At 39.1% G+C, this 23,801-nt stretch overlaps 2 protein-coding genes across 12 annotated transcripts in view; one reads left to right on the forward strand and one right to left on the reverse strand.

Moving 5' to 3' along the window:
- LOC139754622 (uncharacterized) overlaps window positions 1-6,875 on the forward strand; it is a 234,783-nt gene extending 227,908 nt beyond the window's left edge. For 7 of the 10 annotated variants that reach the window (XM_071672096.1, XM_071672097.1, XM_071672098.1 and 4 more), the window contains 3 exons: window positions 903-1,448; window positions 3,690-3,879; window positions 6,233-6,875. In XM_071672096.1, coding sequence (XP_071528197.1) covers window positions 903-1,448; window positions 3,690-3,879; window positions 6,233-6,276 — 780 coding nt within the window. In that variant the 3' untranslated portion in view covers window positions 6,277-6,875. The remainder of the gene's footprint in view (window positions 1-902; window positions 1,449-3,689; window positions 3,880-6,232) is intronic. The other 3 variants (XM_071672099.1, XM_071672100.1, XM_071672095.1) reach the window with 1 other exon arrangement.
- nudC (nuclear distribution C, dynein complex regulator) overlaps window positions 1-23,801 on the reverse strand; it is a 404,242-nt gene that overhangs the window by 331,810 nt on the left and 48,631 nt on the right. The window lies entirely within an intron of this gene.

The raw sequence follows: 23,801 nt of genomic DNA on the forward strand, positions 1-23,801 counted from the left end.
TTCCAGCCACACGAGGACTGGCCTAATATCATGATACCTCCTTCTCCCCTTGAGCAATGCAGCTGAGGAGCTCTCTTCTTTCTTTAAAGATCCCCTCTTCCTATAACATTTCTACTTTTCAATCAGGTCTACATACACATGTGGGACTCTGATATCTATTCTTTTTCTTAACCTGTTTTCCTTTCACCCAAGATGGCCATGACTAGGGCATGTTTTGCTTAAGCTATATTCATTACAAAAAATTAGTTATAAACTACATTAAGCAATGATGTTAACTACCCCAGGTACTTTCTTAACCAAATCAATTTCCTAAACTACCTTAAACAAGACCTTATCAAGCAAGACTATACTATTTAGCAATTACCTGTTTTTGGTAATTTTGAAAAAGCACCTTAAAACTTAAATACAGAATAAAGGGTTAAGCGATGCCTCAGACAATGGTGTTACGTTAATCAGCTGTACTGCTGAACCATTTGGCCTAGTTGCTCCTTTAACATACAGGTAATCTGCTGATGCAATTACCTCTTTATCTTACCAAAGAAAATGGTAACAAAGTATTGGAAGGAATCTGAAAGTCACAATCAAACAAAAGTGCACAAAATAGCATCACTATATCAACTTCCAAATCCATTATTGCGATATAGTACACTTGTCTCATACACTGAAAACCACTCCCACTAGCTAAGAGTGCAGTAAATGTTTGTAGTAGGGTTACCATATTTCCACACTGTATTGCTAGTGTTTTCCAATCATGTTATCTAGTAAGTAAAGCCATTTCAAATTGTGCATTTTCCTTATTTACTCATATTTTCATGGATGCATACAACTGTTTTTGTACATTATTAGAGTCTTATATCTATAATCATACCAAATGTCCACTGAAAACTGACTTTTTTCCACAGGTTGGGTCAGGGAACTTCATAACTGGAGGTGCCACAATGAGTTCAGGTTCAGGTGGCTCCACCAAATACATGCTTGGCAGTACTGCACCCATACACAGCAACCGGTTGAGTGTTATGGGAATGAGCAGAAACCTGGATGGCAGACTACACTATGCACTTAGGACACCTACACCAGAAGCCTCAAGATACGAACCCAACTTTATGCTGGGACATTCATTGTCTGAGTACCCTAAATACGATTCCTGCTATACAATACGCCCAGCATCTCCAAAAAATTCCAGAAAAAGTGAATCCAGATACATGGTTCGTCCAAAGATTTGTGCAGAGAATAGGCAACTTGATGCGAGATTTATGACACATCCACCAACACCAGAACTTCCAAGAGGTTTCGAGTCCACACACAGCAGCAGTCTCAAGAGAGATGGAAAGCAGCTGGAGGCTGTGTCAATATATGATTCTTATTGGCATATTCCAAGAGCTACACTCTGGTGTTCACACAAAGGTTGTGTATATGATTCACAGCCCTGCAAAGACTGCCAATGGAAGGTAATAAAATAACTAACGTATAAACAAGATTCTAAAAAAGTATATTGGTAACTCACTAAGATATGGCTTATAGCACTGATTCAGTATCAGGTTCAGAAACCAAATTAGGGATGAAATACTAGACCAAATCTCAAAACTATTTGCTTTTCAAAGGGAACTAGGATCTAGTAATGTATGTACTTTAGACAATTTAAATAATGCATATATGATAGCAGACAAATAGAAGATGCAAATGACATCAAACAGTATATAAGATTTAAAAAGTCATATGTCATTTTTCTTCTTTTGTTACCTATTGGTACTGTGCAGGAAGGGAACTTTTACACATGGTGCCCCATCTCTTGAATATTCTCTACAATCATCTTCTGAACTTAAAGTATTTTTGGTATACATTAGCCATGACTTCAGTTAATCTATTCCATTCAGCCACCACTCTTATACTATAAAAGTACTTCTTTACATTTTTTGACTAATCTATTCCATTCAGCCACCACTCTTATGCTATAAAAGTACTTCTTTACATTTTTTTGCAAGTTTCTTGTTTAACTTCGTGTGATGTCTTCTGGTTGGTTTATCCCTCTATCTCTAAAAGAACTGTTCACTGTCTATGTCATCAATCCGTTATATTAATTAAAGGTTATCAGGTCACCCCTTACCCTTCTCTTCCAAGGTGAGCAAATCTAAACCCTCCAGCCTTTTCCTGTAACTATGCTCAATTAATTCTGGTGCTATCTATGTTTCCCTCCTCTGGGCCTTTTCTTTGGGCTCTTGTGCTTCTTTAAGGTGCATGACCAAACCTGAGAAGCATATTATAGTTTTGGCCTGATGTTGAATATTAATAATTGACCAAATATTTATCCGTCCATATTCTTGAAACCTAATCTAATATTTGCCTGCAAACAGTTTGCCTCCTCAACTATTTTCAAAACGTGGGAATATAGCAACAGGTTAGAGATAAAGTCAACTCCCAAAGCCTTCACACAGAAAATCCTGAAAATTATTTGATGCTGGATGATAATCATATTTGTGATCATATTGAGGCCTTCCCTCACTTTGTACCATCCTCATTACTTTACATTTCACCAACTATGTATTAGACCAACTTTGGAGTCTGTTTAGGTTCCCTTGTAAGTTGATGCAATCCTCCTCTCTTTTCATCTCCCTCATAATGTTTGTATAATATGCAAACATATTCAAGTGAGAAGTCCATAATTTCATGCAAGTCATTTACATATATCAAGAGAAGTAATGGTCCCAGAAGAGAACCCTGGGCCACTCTGCTAGTCACCATTACCCATTTGGAGATGGCTCCTCTGACATGGCCTTCATTCTCTTCCACTTTGATAATCTTCTATCCATTGTAAGAGTTTTCCCCCTTATTCCAGCCGGATGATGCAGCTTCATAATCAGTTTTCCATACAGCATAGCATCAAATATCTTCTGGTAATCTATATACAAACAATCCACCCAGCCTTCCCATTAGTCTAAGATGGAGCTCACTCTCTCTTCAAAATCTGAGGAGTTTATTCCACATGACCTCCTTTCCCTAAAATCTCTCTCTCTCTCTCTCTCTCTCTCTCTCTCTCTCTCTCTCTCTCTCTCTCTCTCTCTCTCTCTCTCTCTCTCTCTCTCATTATAAATTCATCCAATTGCTTTATAATTAACTTTATCAGAGCCTTGCAGATTGTGCCCATCAGTGACAACAGTCTGTACATTAGTGTCTGTTCCTGGTCTCCTTTCTTGTAGATCACTATCTAGTACCTTAAACGTGTTGAAGAAAGGCAGTAATGTAATATGAGTGAGAAGCAAGCAGAAGAGATAAAAGAAGTGATGTAGAAAGTTGGGGGTAAAGACAAGTTCATTCACAGGGAACAGAGCATTCCTTCCCTTTGTCAACCTTTGGCCTAACACTCAGGCATCATCCCCACACTTTTTAGGACACTGTGCTGAAAGTGCTTAAACATCTACTAAACTTCTGCACATTATGAGTGAAAGATGAGAACACAATATACTCCTGAAGTGATTTTTTTTACTTTGTTCTATGAATATCTTTACAATTGTAAGGTTGAATACATTTCAAAATAAAATTTAAAGAGACATTTAAGGGTTACAGATGGTGGAGTTGCTATGAATAAATGTAAAAATATTCTAGGATGAAGTCCAAGTTTAGCTTACAGAGTAAAATGATTCATAACACAGCAAGAGAAATAAAGAATAATATATAATATTTACATTTCTCAGCAGGACGATTGCTCATCAACATGTTCTTCAATCAACCCCCCACCAACCTTCACTGCACTTGACAATTATCGGCCAGTCAGACCACGGCCTAAATGCCACCAATGCAGCTGTGGAATCATCTTTGCAATCACTACTGTATTTTCACTCCTTGTTCTCTTACTCATAACAGGCTTCATCGTGTATATAGAAAGTAAGTGAATAGCCCATCTTACGTTTTACCGCACAATACTGTCATTCAAAACCTGTGTGAATATAAAATGACCTTCAGTCAAAAGAGTACACTTTAAAACTGCTACTGTCACTTGTTCTCAATCAAGGGATCATTAATATTCCTCAAAAGAACATAAAATTCTTCCATGCCTTGATACGACAGTTTACACTATTTCTGGTATACCACAGCACTCAATACCTTCCCAACCCTGTCCAGCTCCAACAGGGAAGTAAGAGTACTTCATTTTTGATCAGATTCAGAGTCTTACTAAAGAAAGCTTCTAATTATATCCGTGATCAAAAATTATATGCATTTTTGCATTTGGCTCCTGATTCAGTACATCAAGAATTGTAAGTTTTGAAAACTGAAAAACTTCTCTCCACTGTGGTGTTCCATGGGAATAAGACATTCCCTGAGATATCCATTTACATCTTTCCAACCCTAATTGTTTCTGGTGAAGAAGAGCTGGCTTTCCAAATCCTCCATTCTCCAACTAACCATGGTAGTAGCAATTCACTGATTTCAGGCCCATCTTGAGCTAATCAGAAATCCTTACTAACTTCTGGACATCTGACAGCTCAGAATTTGTAGATCACAAGTATCAATATAAAAGTGGTCAAAGTTGGTACAAAGAAAGCTTTTTCAACAAAAAAAAAAAAATGCTCATGAGACAATGCTATATGAGATAAGGTCCATCAATTTTCAAAACTTAAATTTCTCTCCTCTGATGTGTGTCCTGTGAGCATGAAGGAGAGTTTAGAGAGACTTTCATCTGAGAAATTAAACCTAGAAGAGAAAATAAATACACTCAATGATGATCTGGTTGGCACACCAGAATCTCTCTCCTAGGAGAGGAATCCTCAGAACCACATAGAGTAGTTCAACAACATCCAAGCTAAGGTACCAACTGAAAAAGACCCGTTTCCTTGATTTCCTCTAAAGAAAGGTCTCTGAGAGAGGTTATGATAGAGGCCACCTTCCTCACATAATGTGATCTGGTGTAAATCAGAGGTTAAGTCAAAAAATTTATTTCTTAATCCATGTAGAGATATCCTCACCAAATGGGGCTTCATGGAGTATGTTCAAGACATCATCTCTGTGGAGGTCACTGATTGTTCAAAGGCAAGTCTAAAACAAAAAAAGCTACTGCTACCATGTTGGGTAGATAACAAAGCATGGGGAAAGCTAGTGCTTCTTCACTAGAAACAATGAGGGCTGGAAATCCCTAACACTATTTTCCTGAAGAACAACCTAAAAAAAATTCTCATACATCATGGGATAGACCATAAAAGAGAGATATATACAAGCAAACTGACTTATGATGAGGGAAATAACCAAGCATACCCAACAGACAAGAGCTTTACAAATGTGTAGCCCACAAGTGAATGCCTTCTGAAAGGCATAATCTGCACATTCTACTCTTTTAAGTGAATTTCTAAAACCAGTTTACCAAGTTGATTTCTGACAAGCTACCCAAATCAGACATTTTTTCAACATTCATCTTGACATTACTACATACCATTTCTTCATAAATGCTTACAAATCAGTGTCTCCCTTAATATTGTATCTATTTTTGGCTCTTTCTAAGACCCTTGCATTCACCTAACACCACACCATAAATAAATATATTAAACAGCCATGGTGACATAACACACTGTGCCACAGACCCACCTTCACCTCAAACCACTCACCCTCCTCTCTTCCTACTCACAAACACACCTCACTCTTTTGATAAAACTTCTATGCTTCTTTTAGCAGCTCACCTCCCTACCATATGTTTGCAAAATCTTCCACAAATCATCTTTATCAAATCTATAATACACTTTCTCCACATTCATAATTGCCATATCCAAGTGTCTTTCTGTTTTTCTAAGTATTTCTCACACACATTCTTAAAAGCAAACATTTGATCCATACATCTTCTACCACTCCTGAAGCCATACTGTTCCTCCCTAGTCTGAAACTCTGTGCATGCAACTACCCTCTCAAACACTAATCTCCTATACAGCCCACCAGGTACGTTCATTAAATGTACACCTTTAGAATTTGAACATTCATTTTTGTCCACCTTGCCTTTATGCAGTGGCACTACACACGCATTCCACCAATCCTCAGGAATCTCACCATGAGCCATGGTAAAATATATATAACATTAAGAGCTATTTTGAAGTACCACATTCCCACTATCTCTCAGGAATGGCTTAGTGGATAAAACACATCAAATTTCCATGAGTACTACTAATCACATGATGGTAAAAATCAGTATTTTTATTAAATGTGTATGTAAAGTCCAATGCATAGAACTAATGCCAGTTTTTTTCTCTTATTACAGTGGTCCTGAAACATCAAACAGCTAATGTTACAGACCGGATGTGAAGCATGAAGTATTTCCATCAATGCCAAAATATTATTGACTATGTATTGATACTAAAAGTAAAACTTCTCCTTACCAAATAGCTGTCAGTGTAAATTTAATATCATGAAGCTACTCAGAGCCTTATGTTCCCTGGTTTATATACCAAAGAATTTCCATCACTTCAAACGACGTCCCAAAAATATGACAATATCTTCAACATAAATAACGAAATAGACTGTCTCCCAATGTAACTATAAAAAGTTTAAAAGATAAATTTTGGATAATCTTTTGAGTCCTTTAACCTGCACACTCAAAAATAATCAATTTATACTATCAGGAAGCAATATTGGGTACTATTCAATTGAACTGGAAGTGAACACTTCAATCATTTTTTTTTATCCATATTTTCTATATTTCCACAATAGTGCTGCCAAGATGATGCTTATTAGCAGCAAGCAGTCAACATATATTGTATTTTCAGGTAAGCTCATTCCTGTTAACATTCATTCATAGTCTACATATGATTAAAAAAGTTATCAAATGCACACAGATTTAAAGAGTTTCTTTATATCGATAAATAAACGAAAGTTTCTCTCCCAGTTCACCTCTAAACAAATAATTCTAGTTTTCCTATCCAATAACAAGCCAATACAATAATAAGTGTTATCAGACTCCATCTGCAGGAGGTTAAATCACAACTGAAAAGTTGCCTGTAACAAGTGGACAAAAGAAGTAAAATCTCATCAAAGAACTTCTAACTCCAAGGGAGTCTAAATCATTTCCCTGCAATTGATTACAGTGAAGCCATGGAAATGCAAGAGCTCCCATACAAGAGGTCCCAGGTTTTATAATCAATATGATCAAAAGTTAATGAATTATTATGAAAAATGGCTACTTCAGTGTCTTTTATGCTTGTAAAAAGAGATGGGTTAAAAAAAATATCAAAAATCTGTATCCTCAAGCTAAAGCAACATCTAAATTTTCAAATTTCATTAATTCTAGAAATATGCTGGCTACAGGTAAAGGTCTGAACATATCATAACCTTAACAGAATGAATTGTAAAACTAATGCAAGTTTAACTGTTATTCGTTTATATATACAGTTTATGAGACATTCAATAAACATTTGCTAAAGTTAATCACTGGAAACTCATCCTTCAAGTTGACAGTAATCTTGAATACAACAGACCAAGGACTTTTGACATTCTACCTTTATCTGCTACTAACCTGTACAAGTTCCAGGGTAAGGGATACATCTTTAATCAATTCTAAGGCAAAATCTACGACACACTTTCATAACAAAAATAAAACGTACAATCAGATCACCTTATAGGAGCTGACAAATCCAAGTAAAGCATTTAGACTAATTAAATTATTCAATAAAAATCAAAGGAAAGATTGTTTCAAATAAGATTTTCTTAAAAACTTCATTAAAACATACGTGGTATATCAGTCCTAATGGATTACTACTAAGAAATCTTATAACATTAAAAATATTCATGGTCTCTTGTGCCTGAAGAAATATCAAGATTCTTGAAATCAAATAGCTCATGATTACACACATCAGTGTGAACTATATCACAAAATCTAATGAACTCTGTTCTCCCCTCTACTGTCTCAATCTTTTAACAATTTCTTTAAAACAGTGCATCTCAATAAGCACCTGTTTCATAATCACTTCACATGAATGCATCAAAATAATTTCAGATACCGTACTAAAGGTCAAAACTTTTTTCAACAAACAAAATGCTGATAACGTGAAATCATGCTCTAACAATAATTCTTCAAACTCTAAACTAAAACTTACTTGTAATTCTTTTTTGCATTGCTAAATTACATTATTGTATCAATTACAACAAAGAATCCCCTCCCCCTAATTTCACCCACTTTTGTATTAATCCCTTTTTTCTCAAGGATCAAATACTTCCTATAAGCATTTCAATATCAGAGACTGGACTCATCCCTCTACTTATAGTATGGACCTCAGGGTATTAAGAAAAAGTGCCAAACTTTGTAAATACCAAACATGTTGCTTTAAGTCTGACATCACCAATTAAGGATGATCGTACCAAAAAATACTTATTGTATGTTCTTTAAGTACACTCCTACTAATACATCACAATATATTACAATTTGTATGAGAGTGAAGAGAGCATTCAGGGGCAGCATAGTCCTCCTGACCCTGAGCTATGCAGCTGAAACATAGACTTGGGATGAGTCACAGAGGTCAAAAGCCCAGGCTGTAGAAATTAATTAATTGAGAGGAGCAGAGCAGGTGGTATGACTAAACAAAATGAAGAAAGTAATGAAAGGGTGATGTATGAGAGATGTGGTATGGCAGGGAATGCATAGAGAATGGATTGTGAAGTTGTATAGTGGGTGAAATATAATATTTTGAGGTGGTTTGGTCATGTTGAAAGTATGCTCAGATGGGGAGTTTACACAAATGTATGATAGTATGGGTAATGGGGTTGGCATAAGAGTGTTGGAGAAAACTGGAGGAAGAATGCACAGAATGGTGTGCATGAGGAAGGCATGTAAGGACAGGAATAAGTTTATATGAGTTTACAAGAGAAAGACAGAGAAAAGGAGGCCTGATTAGCCCATGACTGGGTTGTCTGGGTAAAAAAAAAATAAGTTTAATGACAAGAAAATGTAATTCTCCTCAGCAGTTTTTTTAAGTTATCATTGACTCCCTGCTGCTGCACATTAGCCTTCTAGTGTCCTCATTACTGCTGTCATTTATACAGTAAATTTCTAGTGTTTTTCTCAGAATATCCCTGAATTCATAAAATATTTGTCTAAACGACTTTAGAAGGTATTTATTGTCTTAGCATTCACTAAGTCTGACAGTAACTTATTCCAGTCCTCAATACACCTATTGGAAAAGAAGCTTTTTCCCACGTCCCCATACTACATCTTTTAGCTTTGAGTTTTATTCCATTTGTCCTGGTAACCAGTATTTTCTTGTATTTTGAGATGTTTGTTCTTTACTTTATCAAACTTGTTCAGAATTTTGAACACTTGGATTGTTGCCGTGAGGTCTACATCTTTTAAGGGAGAAGAGATCCAATCGTTTTAGCCTCTCTTCATATGCCAGGTTTCTATGGGATGGGATCAATTTCGTCATGCATCTTTGTACTCGCTCTAATTCTTCCTCATCTTTTCTATAGTTTGGGGACAAAAACTGGACTGCATATTCAAGGTGTGGTCTTACCAGAGAGTTATAAAGTGAGAATTGTTTCTGGTGTCTTGTAATCTATGTTCCCGCTTATGAAACCTAACATTTGGCTGCCTTTTTTACCTGCTGCTTGACACAATTCTTCATTTACTTTAGTTAGAGGGTTTCTGAATGGTTTGTAGCCGTAATGTATATTCTTATCTCCAAATTGCATAACTTTACACTTGATTACATCAAACTTCATTTGCCATCTGTCTGACCATTCTGCTAGTAAGTTAAGATCTCTTTGAATCATTTCGCAGTTCCACCTGTTTATAGCTCTACCTCCTACCTTAGTATCGTCAGCAAATTTGGAGATCTTAGATATGAGACAGAGTTCTAGGTCATTAATGTATATTATGAAAAAAATTGGGACAAGGACCGACCCCTGTGGCACACCACTCGTTATGTCTAGCCCATCTGAGGCTTCACTGTTAAATATTACATGCCGCTATCTTCCAGTAAACCACTCTCTGATCCATGTACAGAGTTCTTCACCAATTCCATGTGCTTTGAGTTTATGTAAAAGTCTCTTGTGACGCACTTTATCAAAAGCCTTTAGGAAATACAAATATATTACATCAGACAGTACTTTTTCATCCCAATTCAGATAAAAAATATAAAAAATTCCAGCAAATTCATCAGGCAGGATCTTCTATTGCAGAAACTGTGTTGTCTAATTCTGTGTTCTAGAAAAATGACAACTCTATCTCGTATTATTTCATCCATCATTTTACCTAACACTGATGTACAGCAAATTGGGCAGTAGTTCAAAGCATACTTTTTGTCTCCTTTTTTTATGTATAAGAGTAACATTTACTATTTTTCAGTCAGTTGGCACCTGACCATCTGATAGATTTGTCACTTGACCTCTTTTAAAAATCTTGGAGCTAAGTTATCTGGGCCATTGAATTTGTTAGGATCTAATTAGTCCAAGTACTTAAGTACTTCAGAGTTCTTTATTTCTCTAACCTTCAACTCTTTTCCATCATATCCTTGAGACATTTTCACTGGTAGCAGTATTCAAGAGGTTTCTTCAATTGTCAATACAGAGTTAAAGGAATAATTTAGTATGGTAGCCACTTCCTTGTCGTCAGTAGTTAGTGAGTTATGTGCGTTTTGTAATAGTCCAATTCCTTCTTTTACTGTCTTCCTCTGTCTTACATACTTGAAGAGTTCCTCAGGATTATTCTTAACTTCGAAGGAAATTCTTTTTTCTTCCTCACGTTCACTCTGTCTTCGGACCTTATCACACACTCTTTGGATTTTGATTAATTCCTGGTGATCTTCATCAGTTCCCAATGATTTCAATTTCTTATGTTCTCTTCTTTGGCAAATTAGTCCTATTCTCCTATTCATCCACGATGGTTTTGAAATACTGCAAGTTCTCTTCGTAATTCATGGAATATGTTTATTTTCAATCTCAATTAGTGTGTTCTCAGAATTACTCCAGATTTCCTCTACTGTATGAACATCAAGAAGTTCTGTCCAATTGGTATTGTGAATTTCATGTCTAATGTTTTAAAAATTTGATCACCTGTAACCTGGGATCAAGAGTTTGTTGTCATTTATTCATAATCTACACTTATCTCTAATCAAACTGTGATAACTGTTTGACAAACTCTTGCCTACTTTGCAAGAGTTGATTAAGTCTGTGTTAGTGGTGAAGACAAGATTAAAAATGTCTTCACCTCTAATTAGTTTTCTAATTGAATGTTCTAGAAAAGTATCTTCAATCAGTTCCGTTTGTCTCGTTCCCTCTGTCACCTGGCAACATATTCCAGTTTATGTCTGGACTGTTGAAGTCTCCTACTATTATAACCTCTTTAATGTTTACTATATTTAGTATAATATCAATTTCACTGCATAACATGTTGTCATCATCTTTTTGCTTAGGAGGTCTGTAAATAATGCAAAGACATAGTTTACTTTTGAACTTGTCAGTAATGTCAATATAAAGAGAGTTGTAAGATTGTGTCTACTTTGCTCATCTTAACAGCACTTAGACTGTTGTCAATGTAGATCAAACCTCCACCACCTACCCTGTATAAGCGATCTTTCATAAACAGTTGGTATCTAGGTACTGCGAACTCTGTGATTAAGTGTTTATTCTCAAGAGTTTACCCACGTGTCTGAGACTGCAATAATGTTTTGTTTTTCAGTGACTGTACAGGATATAAGTTCATTGCCTTTAGTAATTATGCTCCAGGCATTTATGTAAATTTATTTTCCTCAGAGTTAATTTCTGGACTGAATTTGCCTTTTATACTGTCAGTATAAGTGTTTGTATCATCACTGTTAATCTCTGGATGTGCAGCAGCAGAAGAGTGATGGTTCTCCATCTGTTTCGGGTTCGCTGCCTAATTTTGACCCTCCCCACACTGGACCCTACCAGCTTTGTTGCTAAAAGTTACCCTGACAGTTGACCTGTAGCTGTGCCAACCCACTACTTATACTGCCTGAGATGTCCCTAACTTACCCTACTTGACCTTTCTTTGCTAATTCCTCTGCCTGTGAGGTTACTACGGAACGCCTTTTTCCTAAGATCCCGTTCACAGTCAGATTCTGCCTGCACTGACCCACCTCTCACAGCTACCCCATCACCTTCCCCCACTTCTGCCTGCACCAACCCACCTCTCACAGCTACCCCCTCACCTTCCCCCACCCTCCCAGTTCATTCATTAGTTAGACCATAATTTGCTCTCCAGAGGAGTTTATCTCTATAAAAAAAAAAAAAAACTAAAAAAAAACTAATATTCTTATCCAATACTCTGCCAAGGCGGGCTTTCCCTATTCCATTTAAGTAAAGACCAGCCTTAGCTAAATGGTTCCACAGGTCTATATTAAACACACTATCCCCCTCCCGACAGAGAGCTTCGATTCTTCTGTTTATCCCCAGTATACTACTGAGAGTAGAGGACTCAGTATCATAACTTGGCAGCAATCCTGATATAATAAGCTTCCTGCGACTCTCTCAGCACTTGCTAATAAGTTCCCCATATTTCGCTAATATTTCTTCCAATCTCCCATTAACTGCATTGTTTGTCCCCACCTGAATAACCAAACTCATCCTCAGGATTGTTTGAGACTATGTCGTCAAACTTATCCAAGAAATGTTCTATCCTAGCAACTGCATAATGCAAGTTCTTCCTATTTCTACCCTTCGCACAGAACTCCTAGCCCTGATGTCTGACTACAGAGTCCCCGACTAGGATGATGCTATGATCATCCTGTACTTCATCATCTAGTAGGCTAAATCTATTGTAAGTGGAGGGAATGGGTGTCAGAGACATGACAGATAGATAGGTTTTGGCTTTACATTAGAAAGTTTTGTAACAGACTGACACCTTTCAAAACAGAACCCTTAAATTCAAAAAGCACCCTAACAAAAAATTAAAAAGACCAATAATCTTAAGAGTACAATGTGCATTACCCCATAAGTTAGTCATAAAGTAAATGCCATCAATCCTTTTACATGTTTCCAGTCCTATCAAGCAGACTGCTTTTATGGGAGAAAAATTCATTTTCTGGCTACAAGAGATGCAAGGACCCATTCACATGACTCTGGATAGGAAACCCAAGTTATTATTGTCAGGTACTTATCTGTGATTGTCAGTCATACAGTTGACTGTCCTTTGATGAATTTTTCCTTAATTATGCAATGATGAGTAATTCAGAGCAGATATTGTTCCATGAATCTTTTCAATATGGTTAAATCTTTCAAATGAGCAATATTTCAGACTACTTTTATGGGCACTGAAACCCCATCATGTTCATTACAAAAAATAACAAAACTATGAAGAGTTAAACCATATTAGCAAGTTTTGAAAAATAGAAATGATGCTTCAATTTCCACAACCCATTTTACATTTTCTAGGTGCAGAAAAATTGAAATAACATACAAGACATACAAGAAAACAAGATTTAACACTACATTTAATATACCTAAATGAGCTCAGCTGTATACCTATTGTATTTATCCATGGATCAATATCTCATGCCATCAACATGTAAGATATCTTCAGAAACACTGATCAAATAATCTGTGATTCTAAACAGTCAGAATTTTCTTTTATGTGATGTATGTTAATCACTTGATATCAATGTATAAAATAGTTTGAAAATAGTTTTATGAGGCTGGCATTACCTCCTTTACATTATTAAACCATTACTTTAATACTTCAGAACTATTTTCAATATGTAGCTGGTGCTTAACATTTCCATTTACTGGCATTCCACCAAGGCTCATCTGTTCTTGATGTTACTTCGCTTACATAAAAATGGCCACCATATATAAATTATCCCTGGGGATAGAGGAGAATGAATACTTCCCAAGTATTCCCTGCAGGTCATAAAAAGCAACTAAAAGGGGAGGAAGCAGGAGCTGGAAATCCTTCCCTCCAGTTTTTACTTTTCCAAAAGAAGGAACAGAGAAGGGGCGAAGTGAGGATCTCCCCTCTTAGGCTCTGTCCTCTGTTGTAAATGCTACTTCAATGATGTGGGCAATGACGAATATATATGATACAAAATAATATGTATGTGTTGGAAATCAAATATTTGAGGACAATATGTGATGTGAGGTGGTTTTATCAAGTATGTAATAAAAGGGTAAGAGAGATGTGTGGAAAAAAAAAGTGTGGTTGAGAAAGCAGAAGAGTGTTGAAATAGTTTGGACATATGGAGAGAATGAATGAGGAAAGGTTGATAAAGAGGATATATGTGTCAGAGGTAAAAGGAACAAGAGGCAAGAGACCAAATTGGAGGTGGAAGGATGGAGTGAAAAAGATTTTCAGTGATCAGGGCCTGAACATACAGGAGGGTGAGAGGAATGGAGAGAATTGGAACAATGTGTTAATTCAGGGTCGATGTGCTGTCAATGGACTGATCCAGGGCATGTGAAACGTCAGGGGTAAACCATGGAAAGGTCTGTGAGGCCTGGATGTGGATATGTAGCTGTGGTTTCAGAGCATTAAACATGACAGCTAGAGACTGAGTGTGAACAAATGTGGCCTTTTTGGTCTGTTTTCCTGGCGCTACCCCGCTGAAGCAGGGGGTAGTGAGGCTGTTTTCTATGGGGCAGGGTAGCATCAGGAATGGATGAAGGCAAGCAAATACGAATATGTTCATGTGTACATATGTATATGTCTATGTATGTGTATGTATGTATATGTATATGTTAACATGTATATGTATGTATATGTGCATGTATAAGCATTATGTATATATATGTGTATATGAGTGGATGGGCCATTCTTCTTTATCTGCTTTTTGGCGCTACCTCGCCATTGTACAAAGGCAAAGGGGATAGGAGTGAGTGCTCAAATTACAGAGGTATAAGTTTGTTGAGTATTCCTGGTAAATTATATGGGAGGGTATTGATTGAGAGGGTGAAGGCATGTACAGAGCATCAGATTGGGGAAGAGCAGTGTGGTTTCAGAAGTGGTAGAGGATGTGTGGATCAGGTGTTTGCTTTGAAGAATGTATGTGAGAAATACTTAGAAAAGCAAATGGATTTGTATGTAGCATTTATGGATCTGGAGAAGGCATATGATAGAGTTGATAGAGATGCTCTGTGGAAGGTATTAAGAATATATGGTGTGGGAGGCAAGTTGTTGGAAGCAGTGAAAAGTTTTTATCGAGAATGTAAGGCATGTGTACGTGTAGGAAGAGAGGAAAGTGATTGGTTCTCAGTGAATGTAGGTTTGCGGCAGGGGTGTGTGATGTCTCCATGGTTGTTTAATTTGTTTATGGATGGGGTTGTTAGGGAGGTGAATGCAAGAGTTTTGGAAAGAGGGGCAAGTATGAAGTCTGTTGTGGATGAGAGAGCTTGGGAAGTGAGTCAGTTGTTGTTCGCTGATGATACAGCGCTGGTGGCTGATTCATGTGAGAAACTGCAGAAGCTGGTGACTGAGTTTGGTAAAGTGTGTGAAAGAAGAAAGTTAAGAGTAAATGTGAATAAGAGCAAGGTTATTAGGTACAGTAGGGCTGAGGGTCAAGTCAATTGGGAGGTAAGTTTGAATGGAGAAAAACTGGAGGAAGTGAAGTGTTTTAGATATCTGGGACTGGATCTGGCAGCGGATGGAACCATGGATGCGGAAGTGAATCATAGGGTGGGGGAGGGGGCGAAAATCCTGGGAGCCTTGAAGAATGTGTGGAAGTCGAGATCATTATCTCGGAAAGCAAAAATGGGTATGTTTGAAGGAATAGTGGTTCCAACAATGTTGTATGGTTGCGAGGCATGGGCTATGGATAGAGTTGTGCGCAGGAGGATGGATGTGCTGGAAATGAGATGTTTGAGGACAATGTGTGGTGTGAGGTGGTTTGATCGAGTGAGTAACGTAAGGGTAAGAGAGATGTGTGGAAATAAAAAGAGCGTGGTTGAGAGAGCAGAAGAGGGTGTTTTGAAATGGTTTGGGCACATGGAGAGAATGAGTGAGGAAAGATTGACCAAGAGGATATATGTGTCGGAGGTGGAGGGAACGAGGAGAAGTGGGAGACCAAATTGGAGGTGGAAAGATGGAGTGAAAAAGATTTTGTGTGATCGGGGCCTGAACATGCAGGAGGGTGAAAGGAGGGCAAGGAATAGAGTGAATTGGATCAATGTGGTATACCGGGGTTGACGTGCTGTCAGTGGATTGAATCAGGGCATGTGAAGCGTCTGGGGTAAACCATGGAAAGCTGTGTAGGTATGTATATTTGCGTGTGTGGACGCATGTATATACATGTGTATGGGGGTGGGTTGGGCCATTTCTTTCATCTGTTTCCTTGCGCTACCTTGCAAACGCGGGAGACAGCGACAAAGCAAAAAAAAAGAAAAAAAAAATTATATATATATATATATATCATACCTATTTGCAATTTTCCACATATGCGTCAGGAACAGAGGACTGAGCCTTAGAGAAAATCCTCACTAGGCAGTCTTCTCTGTTCCCTCTTCTGGAAAAGTAAAAACTGGTGAGGAGAATTCCAGCCCCCTGTTCCTATCTCCTTTAATCACCTTGTACAACAGGCAGGTAATACATAAGTGTTCTCTTCTCTCCCCTATCCCCAGGGATATATATATATATATATATTTCATCACAAGGCAAGGTACTGGATATCAAGGTTCCAAGTCCTAACTAGATCACACAATAGCACTGCACCTACAGCAAATTCTGCTACAGTATCTTCAATACAGCACTTACAAATGTAAAATAAATAAACTTTAACTTAGTGAAACTGCTTTTCTGTGAAGAGCACCTGTTATTCTGAGACTGTAAATAAACATTGAAAGAACAATGGTTTTCTTTACATTACACTGTTATCCAAACATAAATAACTTCAGTATGTAGTACTCTTAATTACAAGGTAGGACATCATCAAAAACAGCATATCAGTGCATCAATTTGCTTCAATCACCTGGGGAAACTATTACTGGAGATGAAAGAAAGTCCTTTTTTATTGTAATGGTTCTTTTCTATGGCCTCATTCATAATGCAGTCATCTTTATGGTCTTCCACACATTCTCAAACTCCATACTATTTGTTTAGAAATGTTTTTCCAATTTGTCATTACTTATCATTTATCTATTTCATTTATCATACATAGTCACTGTTTCCTGCATCAGCAAAGGTAGTGCCAGGAAACAGCCTAAGAATGGCCCATCCACTCATATACACACACACACACACACACACACACACACACACACACACACACACATATATATATATATATTTTTTTTTTTATACTCTGTCGCTGTCTCCCGCGTTTGCGAGGTAGCGCAAGGAAACAGACGAAAGAAATGGCCCCCCCCCCCCATACACATGTACATACACACGTCCACACACGCAAATATACATACCTACACAGCTTTCCATGGTTTACCCCAGACGCTTCACATGCCTTGATTCAATCCACTGACAGCACGTCAACCCCTGTATACCACATGACTCCAATTCACTCTATTCCTTGCCCTCCTTTCACCCTCCTGCATGTTCAGGCCACGATCACACAAAATCTTTTTCACTCCATCTTTCCACCTCCAATTTGGTCTCCCTCTTCTCCTCGTTCCCTCCACCTCCGACACATATATCCTCTTGGTCAATCTCTCCTCACTCATTCTCTCCATGTGCCCAAACCATTTCAAAACACCCTCTTCTGCTCTCTCAACCACGCTCTTTTTATTTCCACACATCTCTCTTACCCTTACGTTACTTACTCGATCAAACCACCTCACACCACACATTGTCCTCAAACATCTCATTTCCAGCACATCCATCCTCCTGCGCACATCTCTATCCATAGCCCACGCCTCGCAACCATACAACATTGTTGGAACCACTATTCCCTCAAACATACCCATTTTTGCTTTCCGAGATAATGTTCTCGACTTCCACACATTTTTCAAGGCTCCCAAAATTTTCGCCCCCTCCCCCACCCTATGATCCACTTCCGCTTCCATGGTTCCATCCGCTGACAGATCCACTCCCAGATATCTAAAACACTTCACTTCCTCCAGTTTTTCTCCATTCAAACTCACCTCCCAATTGACTTGACCCTCAACCCTACTGTACCTAATAACCTTGCTCTTATTCACATTTACTCTCAACTTTCTTCTTCCACACACTTTACCAAACTCAGTCACCAGCTTCTGCAGTTTCTCACATGAATCAGCCACCAGCGCTGTATCATCAGCGAACAACAACTGACTCACTTCCCAAGCTCTCTCATCCCCAACAGACTTCATACTTGCCCCTCTTTCCAGGACTCTTGCATTTACCTCCCTTACAACCCCATCCATAAACAAATTAAACAACCATGGAGACATCACACACCCCTGCCGCAAACCTACATTCACTGAGAACCAATCACTTTCCTCTCTTCCTACACGTACACATGCCTCACACATATATTCTTAATACCTTCCATATATATATATATGATTGGTTCTCAGTGAATGTAGGTTTGCGGCAGGGGTGTGTGATGTCTCCATGGTTGTTTAATTTGTTTATGGATGGGGTTGTTAGGGAGGTGAATGCAAGAGTTTTGGAAAGAGGGGCAAGTATGAAGTCTGTTGGGGATGAGAGAGCTTGGGAAGTGAGTCAGTTGTTGTTCGCTGATGATACAGCGCTGGTGGCTGATTCATGTGAGAAACTGCAGAAGCTGGTGACTTAGTTTGGTAAAGTGTGTGAAAGAAGAAAGTTAAGAGTAAATGTGAATAAGAGCAAGGTTATTAGGTACAGTAGGGTTGAGGGTCAAGTCAATTGGGAGGTGAGTTTGAATGGAGAAAAACTGGAGGAAGTGAAGTGTTTTAGATATCTGGGAGTGGATCTGGCAGTGGATGGAACCATGGAAGCGGAAGTGGATCATAGGGTGGGGGAGGGGGCGAAAATTCTGGGAGCCTTAAAGAATGTGTGGAAGTTGAGAACATTATCTCAGAAAGCAAAAATGGGTATGTTTGAAGGAATAGTGGTTCCAACAATGTTGTATGGTTGCGAGGCGTGGGCTATGGATAGAGTTGTGCGCAGGAGGATGGATGTGCTGGAAATGAGATGTTTGAGGACAATGTGTGGTGTGAGGTGGTTTGATCGAGTAAGTAACGTAAGGGTAAGAGAGATGTGTGGAAATAAAAAGAACGTGGTTGAGAGAGCAGAAGAGGGTGTTTTGAAATGGTTTAGGCACATGGAGAGAATGAGTGAGGAAAGATTGCCCAAGAGGATATATGTGTCGGAGGTGGAGGGAACGAGAAGAAGTGGGAGACCAAATTGGAGGTGGAAAGATGGAGTGAAAAAGATTTTGTGTGATCGGGGCCTGAACATGCAGGAGGGTGAAAGGAGGGCAAGGAATAGAGTGAATTGGATCGATGTGGTATACCGGGGTTGACATGCTGTCAGTGGATTGAATCAGGGCATGTGAAGCGTCTGGGGTAAACCATGGAAAGCTGTGTAGGTATGTATATTTGCGTGTGTGGACGTGTATGTATATACATGTGTATGGGGGTGGGTTGGGCCATTTCTTTCGTCTGTTTCCTTGAGCTACCTCGCAAACGCGGGAGACAGCGGCAAAAAAAAAAAAATATATATATATATATATATATATATATATATATATATGGGAGGGTATTGATTGAGAGGGTGAAGGCATGTACAGAGCATCAGATTGGGGAAGAGCAGTGCGGTTTCAGAAGTGGTAGAGGATGTGTGGATCAGGTGTTTGCTTTGAAGAATGTATGTGAGAAATACTTAGAAAAGCAAATGGATTTGTATGTAGCATTTATGGATCTGGAGAAGGCATATGATAGAGTTGATAGAGATGCTCTGTGGAAGGGATTAAGAATATATGGTGTGGGAGGCAAGTTGTTAGAAGCAGTGAAAAGTTTTTATCGAGGATGTAAGGCATGTGTACGTGTAGGAAGAGAGGAAAGTGATTGGTTCTCAGTGAATGTAGGTTTGCGGCAGGGGTGTGTGATGTCTCCATGGTTGTTTAATTTGTTTATGGATGGGGTTGTAAGGGAGGTAAATGCAAGAGTCCTGGAAAGAGGGGCAAGTATGAAGTCTGTTGGGGATGAGAGAGCTTGGGAAGTGAGTCAGTTGTTGTTCGCTGATGATACAGCGCTGGTGGCTGATTCATGTGAGAAACTGCAGAAGCTGGTGACTGAGTTTGGTAAAGTGTGTGGAAGAAGAAAGTTAAGAGTAAATGTGAATAAGAGCAAGGTTATTAGGTACAGTAGGGTTGAGGGTCAAGTCAATTGGGAGGTGAGTTTGAATGGTGAAAAACTGGAGGAAGTGAAGTGTTTTAGATATCTGGGAGTGGATCTGTCAGCGGATGGAACCATGGAAGCGGAAGTGGATCATAGGGTGGGGGAGGGGGCGAAAATTTTGGGAGCCTTGAAAAATGTGTGGAAGTCGAGAACATTATCCCGGAAAGCAAAAATGGGTATGTTTGAAGGAATAGTAGTTCCAACAATGTTGTATGGTTGCGAGGCGTGGGCTATGGATAGAGTTGTGCGCAGGAGGATGGATGTGCTGGAAATGAGATGTTTGAGGACAATGTGTGGTGTGAGATGGTTTGATCGAGTAAGTAACGTAAGGGTAAGAGAGATGTGTGGAAATAAAAAGAGCGTGGTTGAGAGAGCAGAAGAGGGTGTTTTAAAATGGTTTGGGCACATGGAGAGAATGAGTGAGGAAAGATTGACCAAGAGGATATATGTGTCGGAGGTGGAGGGAACGAGGAGAAGAGGGAGACCAAATTGGAGGTGGAAAGATGGAGTGAAAAAGATTTTGTGTGATCGGGGCCTGAACATGCAGGAGGGTGAAAGGAGGGCAAGGAATAGAGTGAATTGGAGCGATGTGGTATACAGGGGTTGACGTGCTGTCAGTGGATTGAATCAAGGCATGTGAAGCGTCCGGGGTAAACCATGGAAAGCTGTGTAGGTATGTATATTTGTGTGTGTGGACGTGTGTATGTACATGTGTATGGGGGGGGTTGGGCCATTTCTTTCGTCTGTTTCCTTCCGCTACCTCGCAAACGCGGGAGACAGCGACAAAGTATAAAAAAAAAAAAAAAAAAAAATATATATATACACATGTACATAATTCATACCGTCTGCCTTTATTCATTCCCATTGCCACCTCGCCACACATGAAATAACAACCCCCTCCCCCCTCATGTGTGCAAGGTAGCACTAGGAAAAGACAACAAAAGCCCAATTCGTTCACACTCAGTCTCTAGCTGTCATGTAATAATGCACTGAAACCATAGTTCCCTTTCCACATCCAGGCCCCACAATACTTTCCATGGTTTACCCCAGACATTTCACATGCCCTGGTTCAATCCACTGACAGCACGTTGACCCCGGTATACCACATCGTTCCAATTCACTCTATTCCTTGCACACCTTTCATCCTCCTGCATGTTTAGGCCCCTATCACTCAAAATCTTTTTCCACTCTATCCTTCCACCTCCAATCTGGTCTCCCACTTCTCCTCGTTCCCTCCACCTCTGACACATATATCCTCTTGGTCAATCTTTCCTCATTCATTCTCATTAAGTGACCGAACCATTTCAATACACCCACTTCTGCTCTCTTAAGCACTCTCTTTTTATTACTACACATCTCTATTACCCTTTCATCACTTACTCGATCAAACCACCTCACACCACATATTGTCCTCAAACATCTCATTTCCAACACATACACCCTCCTCTGCACAACCCTATCTATAGCCCATGCCTCGCAACCATATAACATTGTTGGAACTACTATTCCTTCAAACATACCCATTTTTGCTTTCCGAGATAATGTTCTCACCTTCGACACATTTTTCAACGCTCCCAGAACTTTCGCCCCCTCCCCCACCCTGTGACTCACTTCCACTTCCATGGTTCCATTCGCAGCCAAATCCACTTCCAGATATCTAAAACACTTCACTTCCTCCAGTTTTTCTCCATTCAAACTTACCTCCCAACTGACTTGTCCCTTAACCCTACTGTCCCTAATTACCTTGCTTTTATTCACATTTTCTCTCAGCTTTCTTCTTTCACACACTTTACCAAACTCAGTCACCAGCTTCAGCAGTTTCTCACCCGAATCAGCCACAAGCCCTGTATCATCAGCGAACAACTGACCCTCTCTCCAAAACTCTTCCATTCACCTCCCTAACGACCCCATCCATAAACAAATTAAACAACCATGGAGACATCACGCACCCCCGCCGCAAACCGACATTCACTGAGTACCAATCACTTTCCTCTCTTCTACTCATACACATGCTTTACATCCTCGATAAAAACTTTTCACTGCTTCCAGCAACTTGCCTCCCACACCGTATACTCTTAATACCTTCCACAGAGCATCTCTATCAACTCTACCATATGCATTCTCCAGATCCATAAATGCTACATACAAATCCATTTGTTTTTCTAAGTATCAGATCCATAAATGCTACATACAAATCCATTTGTTTTTCTAAGTATTTCTCATATACATTCTTCAAAGCAAACACCTGATCCACACATCCTCTACTTCTCAAACCACACTGCTCCTCCCCAGTCTGATGCTCTGTACATGCCTTCACCCTCTCAGTCAATACCTTCCCATATACTTTCCCAGGAATACTCAACAAACGTATACCTCTGTCATTTGAACACTCACCTTTATCCCCTTTGCCTTTGTACAATGGCACTATGCATGCATTCCGCCAATCCTCAGGCACTTCACCATAACCCATATATACACTGAATATCCTCACCAACCAGTCACCAACACAGTCACCCACATTCTTAATAAATTCCACTGCAATATCATCCAAACCCACTGCCTTGCCGGCTTTCATCTTCCGCAAAGCTTTCACTACCTCTTTTCTGTTTACCAAATTATTCTCCCTCATCCTCTCACTTCGCACAACACCTCGAACAAAACACCCTATATATGCCACTCTATCATCTAACACATTCAACAAACCTTCAAAATACTCACTTCATCTCCTTCTAACATCACCACTACTTGTTATACACCTCCCCATTAGCCTCCTTCACTGATATTCCCATTTATTCTCATCTTACACACTTTATTCACCTCCCTCCAAAACATTTTTATTCTCCCTAAAATTTAATGATACTCTCTCACCCCAACTCTCATTTACCCTCTTTTTCACCTCTTGCACCTTTCTCTTGATCTCCTCCCTCTTTCTTTTATACATCTCCCACTCATTTGCATTATTTCCCTGCAAAAATCATCCAAATGCCTCTCTCTTATCTTTCACTAATAATCTTACTTCATCCAACCACTCACTACCCTTTCTAATCTGCCCACTTCCCATGCTTCTCATGCCACTAGCATCTTTTGCACAAGCCATCACTGCTTCCCTAAATACATCCCATTCCTCCCCCACTCCCCTTACATCCTTTGCTCTCACCTTTTTCCATTCTGCACTCGGTCTCTCCTGGTACTTCCTCACACAAGTCTCCTTCCCAAGCTCACTTACTCTCAAAACTCTCTTCATCCCAACATTCTCTCTTATTTTCTGAAAACCTCTACAAATCTTCACCTTCGCCTCCACAAGATAATGATCAGACATCCCTCCAGATGCACCTCGCAGCACATCCAAAAGTCTCTCTTTCATGCGGTTATCAATTAACACGTAATCCATTAACGCTCTCTGGCCATCTCTCCTACTTACATACGTATACTTATGTATATCTCTCTTTTTAAACCAGGTATTACCAATCACTAGTCCTTTTTCAGAACATAAATCTACAAGCTCTTCACCATTTCCATTTAAAAGACTGAACAACCCATGTACATAAATTATTCCCTCAACTGCCACATTACTCACCTTTGCA

The sequence above is a fragment of the Panulirus ornatus genome, chromosome 17 (assembly GCF_036320965.1).
Source record: "Panulirus ornatus isolate Po-2019 chromosome 17, ASM3632096v1, whole genome shotgun sequence".
In the NCBI taxonomy this organism is placed as follows: Eukaryota; Metazoa; Arthropoda; class Malacostraca; order Decapoda; family Palinuridae; genus Panulirus; species Panulirus ornatus.